The sequence below is a fragment of the Camarhynchus parvulus genome, chromosome 4A (genome assembly GCF_901933205.1).
Source record: "Camarhynchus parvulus chromosome 4A, STF_HiC, whole genome shotgun sequence".
Lineage (NCBI taxonomy): Eukaryota > Metazoa > Chordata > Aves > Passeriformes > Thraupidae > Camarhynchus > Camarhynchus parvulus.
The window spans coordinates 8,040,003-8,056,956 of NC_044600.1; the positions used below are offsets into that span (position 1 = coordinate 8,040,003).

Below are 16,954 nucleotides of genomic sequence, written 5' to 3' on the forward strand. Positions count from 1 at the left end.
ACTTGATTTTCTTGAGGTTTATATATCTCTCTCTGTTATTATTATTTCCCTAGTTTACTTTGTTTCAATTATTAAACTGTTCTTATCTCAACCCATGTGTTTTACTTCTTTTCCCTGATTTTCCTCCTCATCCCACCAGGGCTGAGTGAGGCAGTGAGTGTTGTTGAGTGGTATTGATTTGCCAGCTCAGGTTAAAGCACATCAGCATGACACATTTGAGATAATTCCACTAATCCATTTGCTTTTGTCTGCTGCAGAACTGTTTCCCAGTGGATGTGCTGCCTTCAGGAAGATCACTCCCAACATTGATGAAGAAGGTGCAATGAAAGAAGACGGTGGCATGATGGATGTACATTACAGTGAGGTGAGCTCCTGTACTATGGATACAGGATATTTGATAGCTGGTTAGGGTTTAGTTTTAGACTTCATTTATAGGAGCTCTAACAAATTGCAGTTGTGCACTGCTGTCTGTAAACAAGACTGTTCCCCTCCAATTTCCCAAGAGAAATCTGCTCTGGAGAATTTTATGTGTATGATTCAGACAGGTAAAACTGATGTAAGTTCTTGGTTCTGTGAAGGGCTTTTCTAGCACTGAGGCTGAAAAAGCAGCACCAGAGCCTTTGCCTGATGTGTTATGCAAGTGCTGATGTTGCCAGCACAGGGCAGCACAGCCGGGTGTGGTGTTTCCAAGAAGGGGCAAGACAAAGTCAAGCTCTGCAAAGGAGAGGTCATCTTAGGGTGCCCCTGGAGTTAGGGCTGTTCTGCAGGACACCACGATAGCAGAACAATCCAGAAACCCTAGCAAGGCCTTGGGGAAGTGGGTAGATCCACCCATGACTCATGAAGCCTCACAAGAACTTCTGCACCATCCATGTGCAGCTGCCTTGCTTTGGCCATGTGGCTGAGCAAGGTGGCCCTGCAGCCCAGCTGCCCATTCATCAAGGCTTGAGGATCCTTGGCATCACAGCCAATACTTGTTCCTTGGATGTGTTTCTTAGTCACACACCTCTGATCTCCAGTGCTGTCCTGTCCATACTCTCCCAGAGTTTTTGCATTTTTCTGGGGGAGTAACTAAAGAACCAGGACATACTTGCTGGCTATTATGCTAATGGATTATGAAGAATTAATGAACTTTTAAAAAATAACTTGTCCTTCTTCTTCCCCTTCCCCCTCCCCCAAATTTAGAATGCCTTTAGAAAGGCCAGGAATACAGTGTGTTTAAACTTATGTAACTGCAATTACTTATTCTGGGATCTGATAGAAGTATCTGAAGTTAAAATGGTTTTATCTTCTGAGCTGGAGTGTTAGTAACACCACCCATCTGGCTGTCACAGGAGGTCCTGGTGGAGCTGCTGGAGCAGTGTATAGATGGCCTGTGGAAGGCAGAGCGTTACGAAACAATTTCTGAGGTTTCCAAACTGATCATTCCTATTTATGAAAAGCGGCGTGAATTTGAGGTGGGTATTAGTTTGCACAGAGCAGGTAATTTTCTAGGCTGCTGAGAAATAAGAAACAGGGAACTTTTTTTATTTTTGATGTTATGAGTTACTAAATTAGTGTCAGTAAAGCACACACTGTGCCTCATTGCTGGTTATTAAAGAAATTAGTGAAAGCAGTGATCTGAAAGGTATTTATCGAAGCTAGTGACATGGGCGACTCATGTTTAGTGAATAATTACCACCTTCCTTCCTGTAAAAAAACCTGTCATTCCATATGCTCATCGAAGCTGGATTCTTTTTGAGACCTGAGGTGTTTAAGGGTTAAAAACAGAATGAGAGGAGCTCAAAGAAAGGACTAGATCTGTGGGTATTTCAATGGCAAGTGGAGGGGAAGGAAGGAGGCTGTTCCCAGCCTTGCTGCTTTCCCCATGTGCTGTGACCTGTGCTTCAGCTTAGTAGTGGTCCTCTTTCCCTCCCTCTGCCATGACAGAACATCCAGCCATATAACTGAACCCGAGGGGAGCCTTACCTCGACTGATTTTTTCATTCTAAAGCTGTTTTTAATCAAAAAAAGACTTTCTGGGTAAAATATTGTCGGCTGCTCTGTGTGTGAAGGCTCAGTCAGGAAACACCCTGAGACAGTGCACTGAGCCTTCTTTCCAGGGGCAGTTCTGCAATCTGTGGTACCTTGCAGACCTGACACTAAGCATCTACTTAAAACCAGATTTTTCAAACAAGACTGCATGAGTTCAACCTCTTTAGAAATAAAGGTTTCAATTCTCCAGAGGATTTTGTTCAGGTGTCTCTGAGGCTTCTGGTGTTAGCTAGAATGTGCTGCTTGGAAAATCCTGCTTTCCTCATAATGTTAAAATCTAATTTCCAGAAACTCACCCAGCTGTACAGAACACTTCACGGAGCATATGCTAAGATATTGGAAGTAATGCACTCAAGGAAGAGGCTTCTTGGAACCTTTTTCAGAGTGGCCTTTTATGGACAAGTGAGTATACACACTGGCTTGCCAGCTGCCCCTCACCAGGCATCCTGGCCCAAAAGCTGCTGCTCTGTCAGACCTGGAGTTGAAAAATTCCTCTGCTACAGCCACCAGTGTCTACATGAGTGTTTTGGTATTGCACGCTGGGGATGAGGGTTTGTATCCAGGAGCACTTGATTTATTATAAAGTTTATGATTCTGCTGGTAGGCTTTTCTTAAAACAACTCAGCAGTTAGGAAATGCCTTAGTGGGCTCAGAAAACACTGAGGGTTTTTTTGTAATTATAGTTATTGTAGGTTACACAGACACAATTTAGTGTGTATAGTATATAACTGGTAACAGTATATAACTATAACCATAGTATATAAAGAGTAACAGACTTTTTTTTTTCTACAGAAAAATGCTGCTCCCTTCTGGGTATTAGCAGAGTAAAAGGTTATGAGAGAAGCTGGAGGCAAAATATCTGTCAATGTTGATTACACACATGTAGAGATAGGTAGTACTAGTGTTAGCTGAGGTAGCTGAAAAACTGAGTAAGATCTGGGGCACAGAGTGTCAGGAAGTGGCATGATCTTATCATAGCTCATTGAAGTCTTCTGAGCTTAAGAGCAGTTGTGGTTTTATTTTTTTTCTCCCCCTATAGCAGTTAATAAAGTGTGATACCCTCATGTCCTTTCTGTCTCTGAACAACCTGCTTCTGCTTGAGGAGTTAACCAAGAGGAGGTGCAGGACCCCTCTTTAGAAAACACCATGTAAATTATATTAGCCTTGCCTTTCCTTATTCCTTCTTTTCGAGGAGGTGATGAATACCCCTGAAACCATCATGGGTTTGTACCTTTGAATGTCACTGTCACAACATACCAGAGCAGTGACTTTTGCTGCAGCAGACATGCATTTTATATTTACCCTCATCTTCTCTGTAACTTTGGATATGTAAAAAGTAAATAAGATTAGCAACAGATAAAAGGAAACAACTGCTGGCTTAGTTTTCTGGAAGCTGGAAATAACTGGATCAGCCCTTAAAATTGAGCTGTGGAGCATCCCAACAACCAGTACTTGTTCCAGTTTTGCACTTTGAAGCTTTTCTGGCTTTATATTCCAGCTACACACAGATAGCTTAACGTTGTGTCACAAGTTCTAACTGGAACACTTCACCAAAGCATGAAGTTCCCATGCTGTTTCCATTATGGGTAAGACTGGTGATGCAAACACAGCCTTTGATGTGTTTTGGTCTCCATTTACAGTAAATACACCAAATCCCACTTCCCTGCATACAAGAGGAATTAAAGCACAGGAAACCGATTTCTTTTTTTATTGCTTAAAGTCTCTTGCAGCTTACACAAATTCTTCAATTTCAGACTGTTCCTGTGGCTCTGCTGTCAGGGCTTCCTCATGTATCTTTCTGCTCCTTCTCTGTACCTTGTTTTTGTGGTTTTTTCTCCTGCCTATCTCTTTCTAACCTTCCAAAAGGTCAAATGCTGGCCAAACCATCTTCCACATAGTTTAGATTTCTCACTGGTTGTACTCAAGTAATTATGCGTTGTGTTTATATTGGTTGAAGAATTTTTTTTTAGACCATTTTTGAAGGAAGCGATTAAACAGGCAAAGTTCAGTGAGACTTTGTGAGCCATAGCCTTCCAGAACTGTTTGGCTTTCTGAAATGTTAGTAGAAGCTTGCTTTACAAACAGCAAATGTAACATAAAAGTTTTCTAAATGAAGAAACACAGCTATTCCTCACTGGGTTTTTTGTTGGTTTTTTTTTGTTGTTGTTAATGCCAGACATTCTTTGAGGAAGAAGATGGGAAGGAATATGTCTATAAGGAGCCCAAACTGACAGGCCTCTCGGAGATCTCCTTCAGACTTCTTAAACTTTATGGAGAAAAATTTGGGTCAGAGACTGTAAAGATTATCCAGGATTCTAATAAGGTAGAGTTATAAACTGCATGCTCTGTGGAACTGAAGGAGGATGACAGAGCATCCCTTCCTTCTGCCAGTGGGAGAATGAGCCCTCTCCTCCACCCTCTTACAAACACCTGCTTCCAGTTGCCCCTGGCATTCTTCTGCTCCTGTATGTGGACATGTTGCACAGCTTGACAAGTGCTGGTGCTGCTGTGGCTCCCAGGTGTGAATTAGGAACGGAAATTGCAATCCCCACTGCACTGAGCCTTGCTGAAGGCATTAGAAGCCAGCACAGAGCATCAGGTGACTGGAAGCAGAGTTACTTCTTGTTGCTTTGATGCTACAAGTCTAAAAGAAAACCTCTTGGGGCCTTGCAGCCTTAGCTCCTTTCTTTTCACATGGAATACTTATTTATGCTCCCTGTAAGAGCTGTGCATGCCCTTAGGCTGCAGTGGGATTTGTCTGGGTTACCAAAGACAGTGCTGGTGATCCCAAAGCTGGTTTAGTGCAGGCCTGCAGGTTTGGCTGGCCCAGCACTGCATGAGCACTGGATCATGGTCTGGAAACTTTGTGGTCATATTAAAAGGACTGAGTGGCTCAGGCCTGTGCTGCCTTGATGGGTCAGGGGATGTGACTGCCTGCTGCAGGAACAGCTTGTTTGGCACCATGTGATGTATTTCTTGTGCCACACCTCCTTGTCTTATCTGCTGGTGGATGGTCTAGACATAGTACCTGAAGGCAAAATGAGCATTTGGCATGTCATTGGCCTTCCTGCAGTGAGGCCAGACCAGCAGGCATTTATTTTAAATCAGATCCCAATGAATAGATTAGCCAATTATAACTTATTAACCTTTGCTCCCCCTGTGAGTAACCCTCTTATTTCATAGGTCAACATTAAAGACCTTGATCCCAAGTATGCCCATATTCAAGTGACTTATGTGAAGCCCTACTTTGAAGACAAAGAAATGTCTGAAAGAAAAACTGAATTTGAAAGAAATCATAATATCAATAGATTTGTGTTTGAAACTCCTTACACTTTATCTGGAAAAAAGCATGGCAGTGTGGAAGAGCAATGCAAAAAAAGGACCATTCTAACTAGTAAGTACAAATACCTGAACATGAAACAGTATCAGTAACTATTAGGAGACTTGTTCTAGCTCATGAAAATATTAAAGAAGTATGACAAATTCTCTCAGCTTAATCAGAATTGTGAGACAATATTCTGATTGGGAGGGGGAAATTCTTAGGTGCACATTTCCACAGATTAAAAAACCTTCCTGGTAAATTATAGCCTTGTTTGGGATTTCATTTCCCCAGGGGCAAGAATCTGCCTGTATATGTTCTATGAAGAGTACTCCTGTGTGCTGCTCATATGACTTCTCAGTCTATGCATTTCTTTTGCTGTTTCTGCTAGCTTTGAACTCCTTCCCATATGTTAAGAAGAGAATTCCAGTCAATTATGAACATCAAGTTAATTTAAAGCCAATTGATGTCGCTACTGATGAAATAAAGGACAAGACAGCAGAGCTGCAGCAACTCTGCAGCTCTGCTGGTGATGTTGACATGATCCAGCTGCAGCTCAAACTGCAGGGCTGTGTCTCTGTGCAGGTCAGTCTGTTTGATGTCTGTTCACAATTGCATTTACATGCACAGCTCGGGGTGAGGCATGGTCACAGCACATTTACATTCCAGAAATCATTAACTACCCAGGCTTCAGGGCTGCAGCCTCCAGCACAGGCTCCCTGTCGCCTTCAGTGCTACACACGCTGCTGGCTCATGGGAATAAACATTTCCTCCAGTGCTGTTTACAGTGTCAAGTCCAAGTGTAATTGCACAGTAATTAGCCTTAAGTAACTGCTGAAACATACTTAAAACTTGAAGGTTGTATGTAGGGATCAGGCACAAAGTGCTTTTTGTGAGTCTGCCTTCTCAAGCTGGATGAGTGACCTTAGGACTCAGACCATGCTGCTTTTCCACACAGAAATAAGAGGAAAATATGAGGAAACAATATTAATATCTCTTTTTATCTCAGCAGGAGTTCTAGCATAAATGATTTCTTCTTTCATTCTAGGTTAATGCTGGTCCTTTGGCCTATGCCAGAGCTTTCCTAAGTGACAGCCAGTCCAGCAAATATCCTGCCAAGAAGGTGAATGAGTTAAAAGAAATGTTCAGGTAGGATTTCTAATATAATAAAAACTAGCAGCTGGTTGGAAGATGGTACATGCTCTGATTATATTTTTGTCTGTCTCCAAACTCAGCAGATGCTGGATACTTACAAATGTCTTATAAAGATCCAAGTCTCATGGGGTTGTGGGTGCTCACACATATGAAAAAAGCCAATGAAATTATATATGTCAAGATTATATACATCAAGATATATGTTCCCAAGTCTAGGGCTGTGCTCTCCATGAGGAGATTTGCTTGAACACTTGCTTCCACAGTTTGTGTGGGTTTTTAAGATTATCACATAAAGTATGTTTGAAAACCAGAGATCTGACAGTCCAGAGGCTCAAGGGATGTTGTGCATTGTTTGCCAGTTTTTCCAAGTGGATTTTTTGCTAGCTAATGATGAACTTAAAATACTTTAAAGCAAGTCCTTTCTCAGTTGATGGAAGAGCACTGATCTTGTTTCTGTTGCTAATTTTTGAAACTCTGTGACTTGAACAGGTGTTTTTCCAATTTCTGGACCTCTCAGGTGCAACCAGCTGCCCACAGGCCCCTGGATTTTTTACTCTCTGCTGGTGGCTCCCATTTCACCCATTTCTCCATTCTCACTGTATGAAGAAAGCAGCATTTGGGCTAATCCCATTCTCCTTCCGTGTACCAAGTAACCTGGCAGTCAGGGAGCAATCCCTGAGAACATGCCATGCATGGTTTTACTTTCCAGCCTTGCAGTGCAAACCCAGTCTCCATTTCAGTTGTAAATGTATTTTTATTGAGTTTTATAAAAAAGGAAAATATGTGTGTTAAATGAAGCAAAGGAACAATAACAGACCCCAGAAAGAGCACTACAGCTCCCCATGGTGTGAATTTCCTTCTGGAGGGTGCCTGACCTCTGACAGCCCTGCTGTGTCACACACACCCAGCTCTGGCCAGCTCTGCAGGACTGGCTGTCCCACCTCCTGAGGGTCCAGGCTCACAGGAGCTCCAGCAGAAAGCCCAATGCCTGTGTTGCAGTCCCTCTTCATTCCCTGATTCACTGGGCCAGGGATACCCCTGGAATATGCCTTGCCCCAAACACAGGAGAAGAGGGGGTGGGAAATACTGAGATTTGCCTGTCTGTTCAGTTGCTTGCTTTGATAGAAGACTGGACTGTTGTAATGCCCCAAGTTCATTCCTTTCCTCCCCAGGAAGTTTATCCAAGCCTGTGGAATTGCTCTGGAGCTCAACGAGCGTCTCATTAAGGAGGATCAAGTGGAGTACCACGAGGGGTTAAAGTCAAACTTCCAGGATATGGTGAAAGAGCTTTCTGACATCATCCATGAACAGGCACGTACTGCACATGGGGAGCCCACAGAGGTGGCTCTCTGTGCTGGAAAACTGACTAAGCTGAGAACTGGCTGGGAACTGAAAATGTGCTCGCTCCTTGTGTTCTGTAGCTAAATAAAAATGAGCGAGTAAGCGAATGTGAAAATTAGGCAGTGGAGTTGGTGGGTTCCTAAAAATGCTTTCTGTTGACTGGAGATGTCAGCCTGAAGTTGGTATTCAGAGTGCTGCAGGGTGGAGTCTTCAGGACACACCACTGCCTGCCATGAGCATCAGAAATCCTGTGCCACGTTCTGCATCATAGTTGAAAATTTTAAAGATGTCCCAGGTCAAAGTTCTCTGGCAGAATCTCCATTTCCTCAGTTATAGCCAGCTTATGGGTTTTTTTAAATGTTATTTTTCCTTATATATGTTTTCTTATAATTTTTGCCTAATGCCAACATGCCATTTCTATGCACAAATTCATGCTAGTGTATCTGTATCTGATCTATGATTTTATGTTTTCTTGGATCTTAATAGGAAAATACTTTTTAATAGTAGCATCAGAGAGGTGAGAGATTCAAAGAGCAGTTGTAATTCTATCTAGTATCATGCTGTGAAATTAGATGAGAACTGTCTTTCTGAAGTAATTTCCATGCCTCTGGTCTTCAATGTTGCCTTCATTATGACAAAAGAAAGCTTGTAGAGTTATAGCATCAAGGATATAAAATCAACAGTACAGACTGCACTGTGGTCCATACAACATGAAGTTTAGAAGAATGCTTTCAGGATCTTCCAGTTAGTCAATATACAGTCTATGTGTGACTATGAATTAAGGATGCAACATGTTAACTCACTAAAAATGAGTTAGTTGAGTAGTTGTTCACACTAAGTAAAAAATATACAAATGGCAAAATGATACAACTGCACCAGGCTGCTGTTTGTAAATGAGGTTGATTTACAATGAAATAATGCTTATGGGAATCAGAGTCTTGTTATGGAATAGTACAATATCATTTCAGGGAAGCAGTCTCATGATGGGGGTGAATTTTGTTGTAGGAGTGTTAAGGGTGGATCCATCTGAGAGTGACTGGTGCATTTCTGTTGCTTTTGTTAGATTCCCCTTCTATTCTGCTCATGGCCACCATTGTTTTAGTGTGCAAACTATAGATTTTGCACATTTAGCACACTGGTTTTTTCATTGCCACTACCTGCAGAGAGGCTTGTTCATAAGAGCTGCCACCTGTTTACTCTAAGCTGTTTGCCAGTGCCAAGACTTCTTATTTGCATGCAGCTGCTGAAACTTTTGTGGCTTTTGAATTTTGCAATAGTCAAATCAAAAACAAATCACTCAGTCCTGCACTGTCAAAGTACAATAGCTAAGATTAATGGGCAAAGTATGACTGAAATGTCCAAGTGAAGGGCTCCCTGGGAAGGATACACTTTTTACTTTCTTCTTGAAATAGCTCAAAAGGCAGCTTAAAATACCGTGTTTATGAACTCTGTTCTTTATAGTTGCACAACATGATGTACAACAGCTGACTTGAACTTTTCATTGCCATCAAATGACCTAATATCTAACAAATTCATCCTAATGGAATAAGTTTTCTTATTTTGCAGCATTACTCAGTTAAATGTAAAAAGTATAGTGCATTAACTTAGGGTTCTCACTGCAAGTAGCATATGCTTTTCTGAATATTGTCAGTGTCCTAAAGCAGCACAGGCATTGCCCTTTGTTTGAGATGCAAGAGAAGATGGGTAATCATTGGGTCAGCCTGTGGCCTATTTACAGATCTTTTAAGCTACAATGTAAACACAAAAAATTTATAAACTGGAGCTGAACAGGTCCAGGAAATTCCAGAGACTGGCAGAAAGCTGAGTGTCCAGAGGCTGTTTATGATGGCCAGTGATCTGAGTTTCACTACTGCAATTTCTGAGTAACTAATTTGACTGGTGAACCACATGGTGAAAATAAATGCACAGTCAGCTCTGTCATTCCAGCTGGATCCTGTGTTGTCAGGGTGTCTTTCTGGCTGCAAAGCACAAAATGTGGACACAGAGGTAGTGAGTGTCTTTGGGATTTAGCTGCATGTAGTCCCCATGCTCATAAAAAACCTATTAGAATTCTGTTACTGCTGAGACATAATAAAAAATTGTTATACAGGGAACTGTTTCTTTCCCACAGTGCCTAGTTGTAACTAAAAGTGATCTAGTAATACACAGAATGGTGTTTGTATTAATGCTACAGAAATCACTAAACCATTCTTCTTTCTCATTTCTTTGTTACGCTGCCTTTGTGAAACAGCTTTGAAGACAAGGTTGGATATCTCTTTTGCATACCTTTTTAAACAGCTTGATTATAATAATGAAGTAAAATCTGTACTGAATTTGTGGTTGTTTTGCTTTGTTTAGATCTATCATGAAGACACAATGCATTCACCGTGGATGCAGGACTCCCTTCACGTCTTCTGTGCGATCAGTGGAACCTCTGGTGATGGAAGTTACTGCTCACTCAGACCCACTGCTGACATATAAACATATCAGTCATATTTTACAGAGCCTCCTCAGGAATTCTTGGAACTGTACAAAGGATGTTTAAAACCATCCATGATGAGCAAAGATTGAATTGCAGGGTGGTTTGGTTTGTTTTGCTTCATTTTTTTTTCCCCACAAAAAAAGTTGCCATGCTTTCAAACAGGGTGCTTGCTTATTTTGCTGAGCAACATTGAAAGTGCCTGGACATTGCACCACTGTGCTTGTTTTCTACTATTTTTTTTATGCTAAAGGAACAGCAGGATGTGGAAAGGCAATTATCTAAATACATGTTGAATTGCTGAACTATGAATTGAAACAATGACGTACTGTGTAAAGTTGTACAATGGAATATAATAAAATGTAAAAGTACTTTGTAAATAGAAGGACTATAGAGTATATAGAAATTAGCATTTTATCATATTTGCTGCTAAAAGCTTTGTTGGACAGGGGACATGAAGGAGAAATTGTATTTACTGGTAAGAGACCTTTCTCTTTTTAAAAGTGACATGGGAGCCCCATACTATTTTGCACTCAATGAGAGTGAACTTGCCCTAGTCTGGAATAATAAAACCTAAGTCAGGAATTACAATTTTCATACATCCTCAGAGCAGATATTTCTAAGTAATCTCCATGAAAGACGAGCTTACTGTAGCTGATTCCAATTTTGGGTAAATTTTCACAGCTGCAGGAGAGGATGGATTGTACTCACTGAGAGCAAACCTGAGAGATGTGTCATTTGATAAGAGTTTTCTCCTGCTTGCCACTCATGGTCTCACACAGATATGAACTCTGAGAACAGCTTCAATTGAGTTGGAAATTATAAGGTGCTTTAATAACTTTTGGAAAAAATTCTAATAATCAGAGAGATGTAGTTTAAAAACTTGCAGCACATCAAAATAACTTATACAAAATTGAGGGATTTGTTAGCACCACAAGTCATGCATGTTCCCTCCTGTTAAGCAGATTTGTTCTCTGAAAGCTCATTGTTTTTGTCTGATAAATGGTTGAAGAAAATGTATTTTCCAGAATTCTTTTATTCTTCTTCCCCTTCCCAAAGCTTTCATACATTCTCTGCCTCTTTTTTAATAACATGCTTCAGATTCAGGAAGAAGAAAGAACACAGTTCAGTAATTCTTTTATCCAGTGACATTTTTAACATCTGTGTTTTTCAAAATCCTATCAATTGTAAATATGGTTCCAGTAGTTCATATGGGAAGGGTGGGAGTTTTAAGGATGTGTAAAAAAAATGCCATAATAAAAGGACTTCAGCTGGGAATTTAGCTTGGCTGTCGTGTCTATAAAATGTGAAGCTTCTAAGTCTTTGACAAAAATTATCTTCAAATAGTAACTGGACCACATTTCAAAATGTTTATTATGCATGATTCTAAATACCTACAATTATTTGTATTCTAAGAAAATAATGTTGTGATCCATAAATTCACCCATTAGCTGTTTCAAGCAAAATACAGATGTGCCTATAACGAACCTGCCACATTTCTGCTTCTATGTGCTTTTGTGCCAGACAGGCTCTAAATTTAGCACAAAGTTTAAGTAACAGGAAGAGAGATTAGTGTGTGTAAATATGGTTAGCACCTTCCTCGTTGTTATCTTTCAACAAATAATATTTAAAAGCGTATAGTGAGAGTTTTCCAAATTACTTTACTAAGAGGTGTGAAGCTCATTATTAGTCAATCTAATACAAGATACCTTTGGAGCTAATTGGCCTCTAAATATCCATAGTAAAAGTATATCTTGACTACAGTCAGCAGATGTATGAGATGCAGACATCCAAAAGCTCTTGCACTGTAGCTCTTTCAGATACTACAGAAAACCTCCTTTTCCTGGATTTGCAGGGAGACCCTTATGCATGTTTTTTGATGTTTTTAATGTTCTGAGATAATATGGTTGGCTGAATTTTCAATTTCTATTCCTTATCTTTACTGGAATTCCAGTGGAATTCTTACTTGTATCTTCAGATGTCTTTAATGGTCCAAGATGAATTTTTGTCTGAACTTCTGAAGCTGTTGATATTGGAGTTGTTCTGCCATTTCACTGTCATATACTGGAAAGCTGTCACAGTAACTGGGCCAAAAAAGAAGTGCTTAATATCAGTCCAATTAGAATATATACAGTCACTGCATTTCAGAAGATACACTTATTTGCAGTTTTAATGAATTACATAAATACTATGCCCTAAGGATTAGCCTTCTGTGCTGCTAAATAATTTTTTTTATTTTCTACAGAAAAATCTATTTTTTAGATAGGTTATAAAAAGACTGGTAACAAACCAACTTGTTTTTCCTTTGTGTATTCACCCATCTAGAAAGGATGAGGAGTGGCCATTATTTTACAGCTGTTTTTGGACAATGATGCCAAGAAGATGATCACATTTTCTCCATCTATCCTTTTCTTACTTAATTGTCCCAGTTTAGGGAAATTCTGCAGATCTTTTCTTATTTATGGCTAAAAGAGCTTAACTCACAGATATATCTGGAGATTGTACTGTATATGTGCCTATTTTAAGTAGCTGATACTCACATTGGGTACATCATATTTGCTACCTGTTTGAGAAAAATAGAAATGTTTATTCTTCATTAACATTTTTTATTTTCTTATCTTGCCTAAGGAATGGCAGGATTTTTTAGTCTTGAAAAATTAGTGGAACATATTTCAAATGACATCCTGGCACGCACTTTTTCTATACCTCAGTTTGGCTACATTACATATTTTATTTGTGTGCCTCTAATGATTTTTGCTGTAAAACTGCTGTGTAATACAGCAAGTCTTCAGAATGGTTGCCTTGGTAATTTTGCACAAAAGGAAAAGAAATGGGATGAAGTGTCTGTGAGGATTAAGAGGATTGGGTATTCAAAATATCAGGATTGGTTTGGATAATGGGATGTCCCAGAGCCAGATAGGTTACAAATAGGCATACAAAGCAACAAAGGATTTGCCAGAATTTTATGTACAAGAACTTGCTTTTAGAGATTTACCAAGTAAGCAAAGTATAAACATTTTCTGTCTTGGACCTACTGCTTTTTCTCTGCAGAGGGATTAGAAAGTATCAGTTTAAGAAAAATAACCTCAGAGCTCCATTTCCTCTCCCCCAAAATATCTGGAATGAAGAGCTTACTGCAGAAAATTATGTACTTTTACATATTATTTGATGTTCTAGTCTTCTTCTGATATCAGGACTTTTCATGAGATAGGCCAGCAAATGAAAAATCATGGATGAGAGAATACCTGTAGCGTGTAATGTTTGGTTTTGTTCCAGAAGACCTTTGAACATACACAACATGGTATTTTGATATCGAATAAGACTTTACACAAACATAATACCTTTGTCTTAAAGTAGGTAAAATATGTTTGTTTTCCCTTTCTAAAGATACCAAATTCCAGGGATTCCGCATTATGATTTGAGTAACTTAGTCCAAAAAAACTGGAGAAGAATGTAAGTGGAAATTATGGGCTCAAAAACTTAATAGAAAGGAAATTACATTTTACCCAATTTACCCACTTGAGGAGAGTAGCACAGGTTGATTTGATGTTCACAGAAATGAGTTCTCTAACTGAAAAGGGAGTTCTTACTGTGTTGAGGAGCACTGTGTACAGCTAATTCTTATACAACCAGACTGTAGTACTTCAAATAATAGGCTTATGCCAAGCAGTGGCAAGCCAATTGTGATACAGATATAATATTTCAGCTGGATGTAATTTACTCTCTTCTCATGTAAATCTAACACCTGCTGCTCCATAACCATAACAGGAGTGCTTTTATCCTGCGTGTTTACCTTTGAGTGTTGTACTAGCCCTGTTTAAACTTCTGTGTGTGAAAGAACAGCACCTCCCATCTGCCTTGGTTCTTAATTGCTGTACTGGACACAGAGGATGAACAGAGCTGCTCAAGAGCTTCCTGAGACCAGCCATCCTATACTGCTCTTTTTACTTCCTTTTTCTTGAATAATGAGTAATTTTGACAAGAACTCAGGGAAAAAAAGTCACATTGCTGTCAAGTTCAGGGTTTATTCCAGGTCAAAATAAAAGTCTAGAAAACCAGGAAAAATAAGTGTTTCAATAACCATGTTTTGCCTAGGGTTTTTTGTTTTTCATTTTTTTCTTCATTTTACAGAACAGGGTGAGTGATCAGAAGCTAATATCAGTGTAAGATTCATGGGACTAAACCCTAGTGCACTGAGCTATCACATGTGTACCCCCTAAAGAAGGTTACCAAAATAAATCTTCAAACACAGAAGTACACCAAATTAAATGGTGAATACTAAACTATTCAGCAAATACAAGATGCTGACTGAAAAATCCTAAAGGAGCATGAGCACCACAACATCCAGCTCAGGGAAATTCCACAAATATGATTCATTGGGAAAACAGAGACAGTCATACACAAAAATTTAACAATAGAAACAAGAGCTGAATCACGTAAGGAAATGTCCCAGCAGATCACCCTAATTTCCTAAAAAATATCCGGTAAGTTTGTGGGTTTTGTTCTGTTCTGAAGTTACAATTTTCAGACTTTTGCTCTTTGGGGATGTATTTATTATTGCTCTTCTTCAACTGGCTCAACCTACAAGGTGGTTAGAATAATGTACATGCCCAGGCAGCTGAACCAGCTCTTACATTATGTAATGTAAGTCAGGTATAATTGTTATTTACCTCACCAGAGGGTAAAGGAAAAGCTGCTTTTTTTACTTCTATCTTTTGGGGCTTCTGTATGGAGCTCTTGCAAGCCTTGGCCAAAGCTGTAAAACCAGGTTTATGCCCTGCCTCCCTTGGTGAGTAAAGGCCAAATAAGGCCCTTGCCAAATAAGAAGGTAATTCAAATAGATCTTCATACTTAGGGAGTAGTGAGTAGAAAAGTTGATGCATGTGCTTGTAATAGAATTTATCAGAGTGGGAGATACAACATTTGCACAAACATGCTTGGTTCCATGTCCACCCAAAAGTGCTCTTCAAAGGAGGTGGGTTTTATTCCACAGAATTTCTAATTTCCAGCAGGGCTTGGGCAGCAGTTCAGAGTTTGCAGAGTTAGTGTCTGTTGTGCATGTGAATCACAAAGTTCTAGATGTCCCCAAAGAGCACAACAAAGGTCAAGACATGAGGAGCCATGTGAGTCAGACTGGGTTTTTTTCAACACAGTTTTGGATTTTTGTGCCTCAGATCCAGCTGTATTCTAGTCCTTTTTTGAACTGACTCCAGCCATCTTCTGAAGAGCCTGTAATTATTTTGGCTGAGACTTAAAGTATTGACAGAAGCTGCTGCAAAATCGGAAATCTCAACATTGATGTGGAATAACTTCTGGTCCCAAAAGGGACAATTCCCCATGACTCTGTGCTGCTAATAATTGTTGCCTCTTGCTGGACTTGGTGATTGTGCAGGCACACCAGGCATTGGCACAATTTCTTAATTTGATTTAGGGAACATGCACCGGAAAAATTGGATTTTTGTTTTCTTGCATCTGCAAACTCACTGCATGTCCCCACAATCACTGGCTTTGTTTGTGTGGGTGGAAAAGGCAGGAGCACACAGCCAAGGGCAGGTCAGTAAGAGGATTGTAAATCAGTTGATACCAAACCTGAAGCCATACCCCAGGTACTTGTTCAAGAGATCATTTGAAAGGTTCCTCAGGTGTGTCTGTACGAGTTCCAGTCACCACAGCGCAGGTGCATTGGCTCACAAGAACATAAACGAGTATGAGATTTGCAACAGAAAGCTGCAGGACAGGACTCAGTGAGATTGAGAAATGGGAAGTCTCTGGTAGGTGGCAGGGATCAAAGGCTCTGGCAGCAGTTGTGATTGCCGGGAATTGGGACGGAAATATGACAATGAGTTGAGCTTTCAGGGAGAAGGAAGAGAGAGGGGGGAAAGTGTTCCAGCCGCCGAAAACGTTGATGGGCAGGCAGCCCAAAGCAATGAACGATTGCATGTGTGCTTGGCATTGGCTCTGCTGGGGGAAGGAGTGGACAAAACAGAAAGAAGGAAGGAAAGAAAACAGCAAGGAAACTGAAAGCAAGAGAGGATCAGTTTGGATCAGCTCCACTCTACAAATGTCCTCACTAACAGGCATAGCCCATGCTTGCTCTAATTGCACAATCCAACCTCCATCACACAGCTTAAATGTTCCACATCCTGGAACTTTAAACCACGTTTATTTGATTATAATTGCAAGGTCCTTGGGCACTTTTAAAGAGCAACTGGAAGTCCTCTTCACAGGGAAACAAAAAGGCAGAAAAGCAAAAAAAGCCCAGCATCAACACAGGATACTCCCCACCCTGTCATAAAAAGCTCCACTTCCCTTTTTCTAGAATGAGTGTCTAAAAAGCAGATGAACTCTTCCAAAGCTCTTTGAAGAGCTGAGTAAATACTGAAACATTCTGTTGGGTTAGGAATAAGTTAGTTTTACTAACAAATTTTGCCTTGAAACTCAGCCAAGTTTCCTCCCTGCTGGATCTGTACTATTTTTAGAATACCTGTATTTGGTTGGTAACTAGGACCATATTTGGTAGCTACCACAAAATTCTGGTTCTGAAGGGAAATTTTTATCGCAAATATTTTATTCTCCTGAAATGAATCAAAATAGCACTTATGTCCTATTCCCAGTTCTGAGAAAAT

The 16,954-nt window shown here is 40.1% G+C and overlaps 1 protein-coding gene across 3 annotated transcripts in view; it reads left to right on the forward strand.

The window, feature by feature from the left end:
• DOCK11 (dedicator of cytokinesis 11) overlaps positions 1 to 10,708 on the forward strand; it is a 75,636-nt gene extending 64,928 nt beyond the window's left edge. For 2 of the 3 annotated variants that reach the window (XM_030967506.1, XM_030967507.1), the window contains 9 exons: positions 258 to 364; positions 1,335 to 1,457; positions 2,323 to 2,436; positions 4,211 to 4,357; positions 5,218 to 5,428; positions 5,745 to 5,938; positions 6,402 to 6,502; positions 7,681 to 7,819; positions 10,208 to 10,347. In XM_030967506.1, the coding sequence (XP_030823366.1) occupies positions 258 to 364; positions 1,335 to 1,457; positions 2,323 to 2,436; positions 4,211 to 4,357; positions 5,218 to 5,428; positions 5,745 to 5,938; positions 6,402 to 6,502; positions 7,681 to 7,819; positions 10,208 to 10,330 (1,259 nt within the window). In that variant the 3' untranslated portion in view covers positions 10,331 to 10,347. Of the gene's footprint in view, positions 1 to 257; positions 365 to 1,334; positions 1,458 to 2,322; positions 2,437 to 4,210; positions 4,358 to 5,217; positions 5,429 to 5,744; positions 5,939 to 6,401; positions 6,503 to 7,680; positions 7,820 to 10,100; positions 10,114 to 10,207 lie in introns of all 3 variants that reach the window. The other variant, XM_030967508.1, reaches the window with a different exon arrangement.
• Positions 10,709 to 16,954: the final 6,246 nt, after the last annotated feature.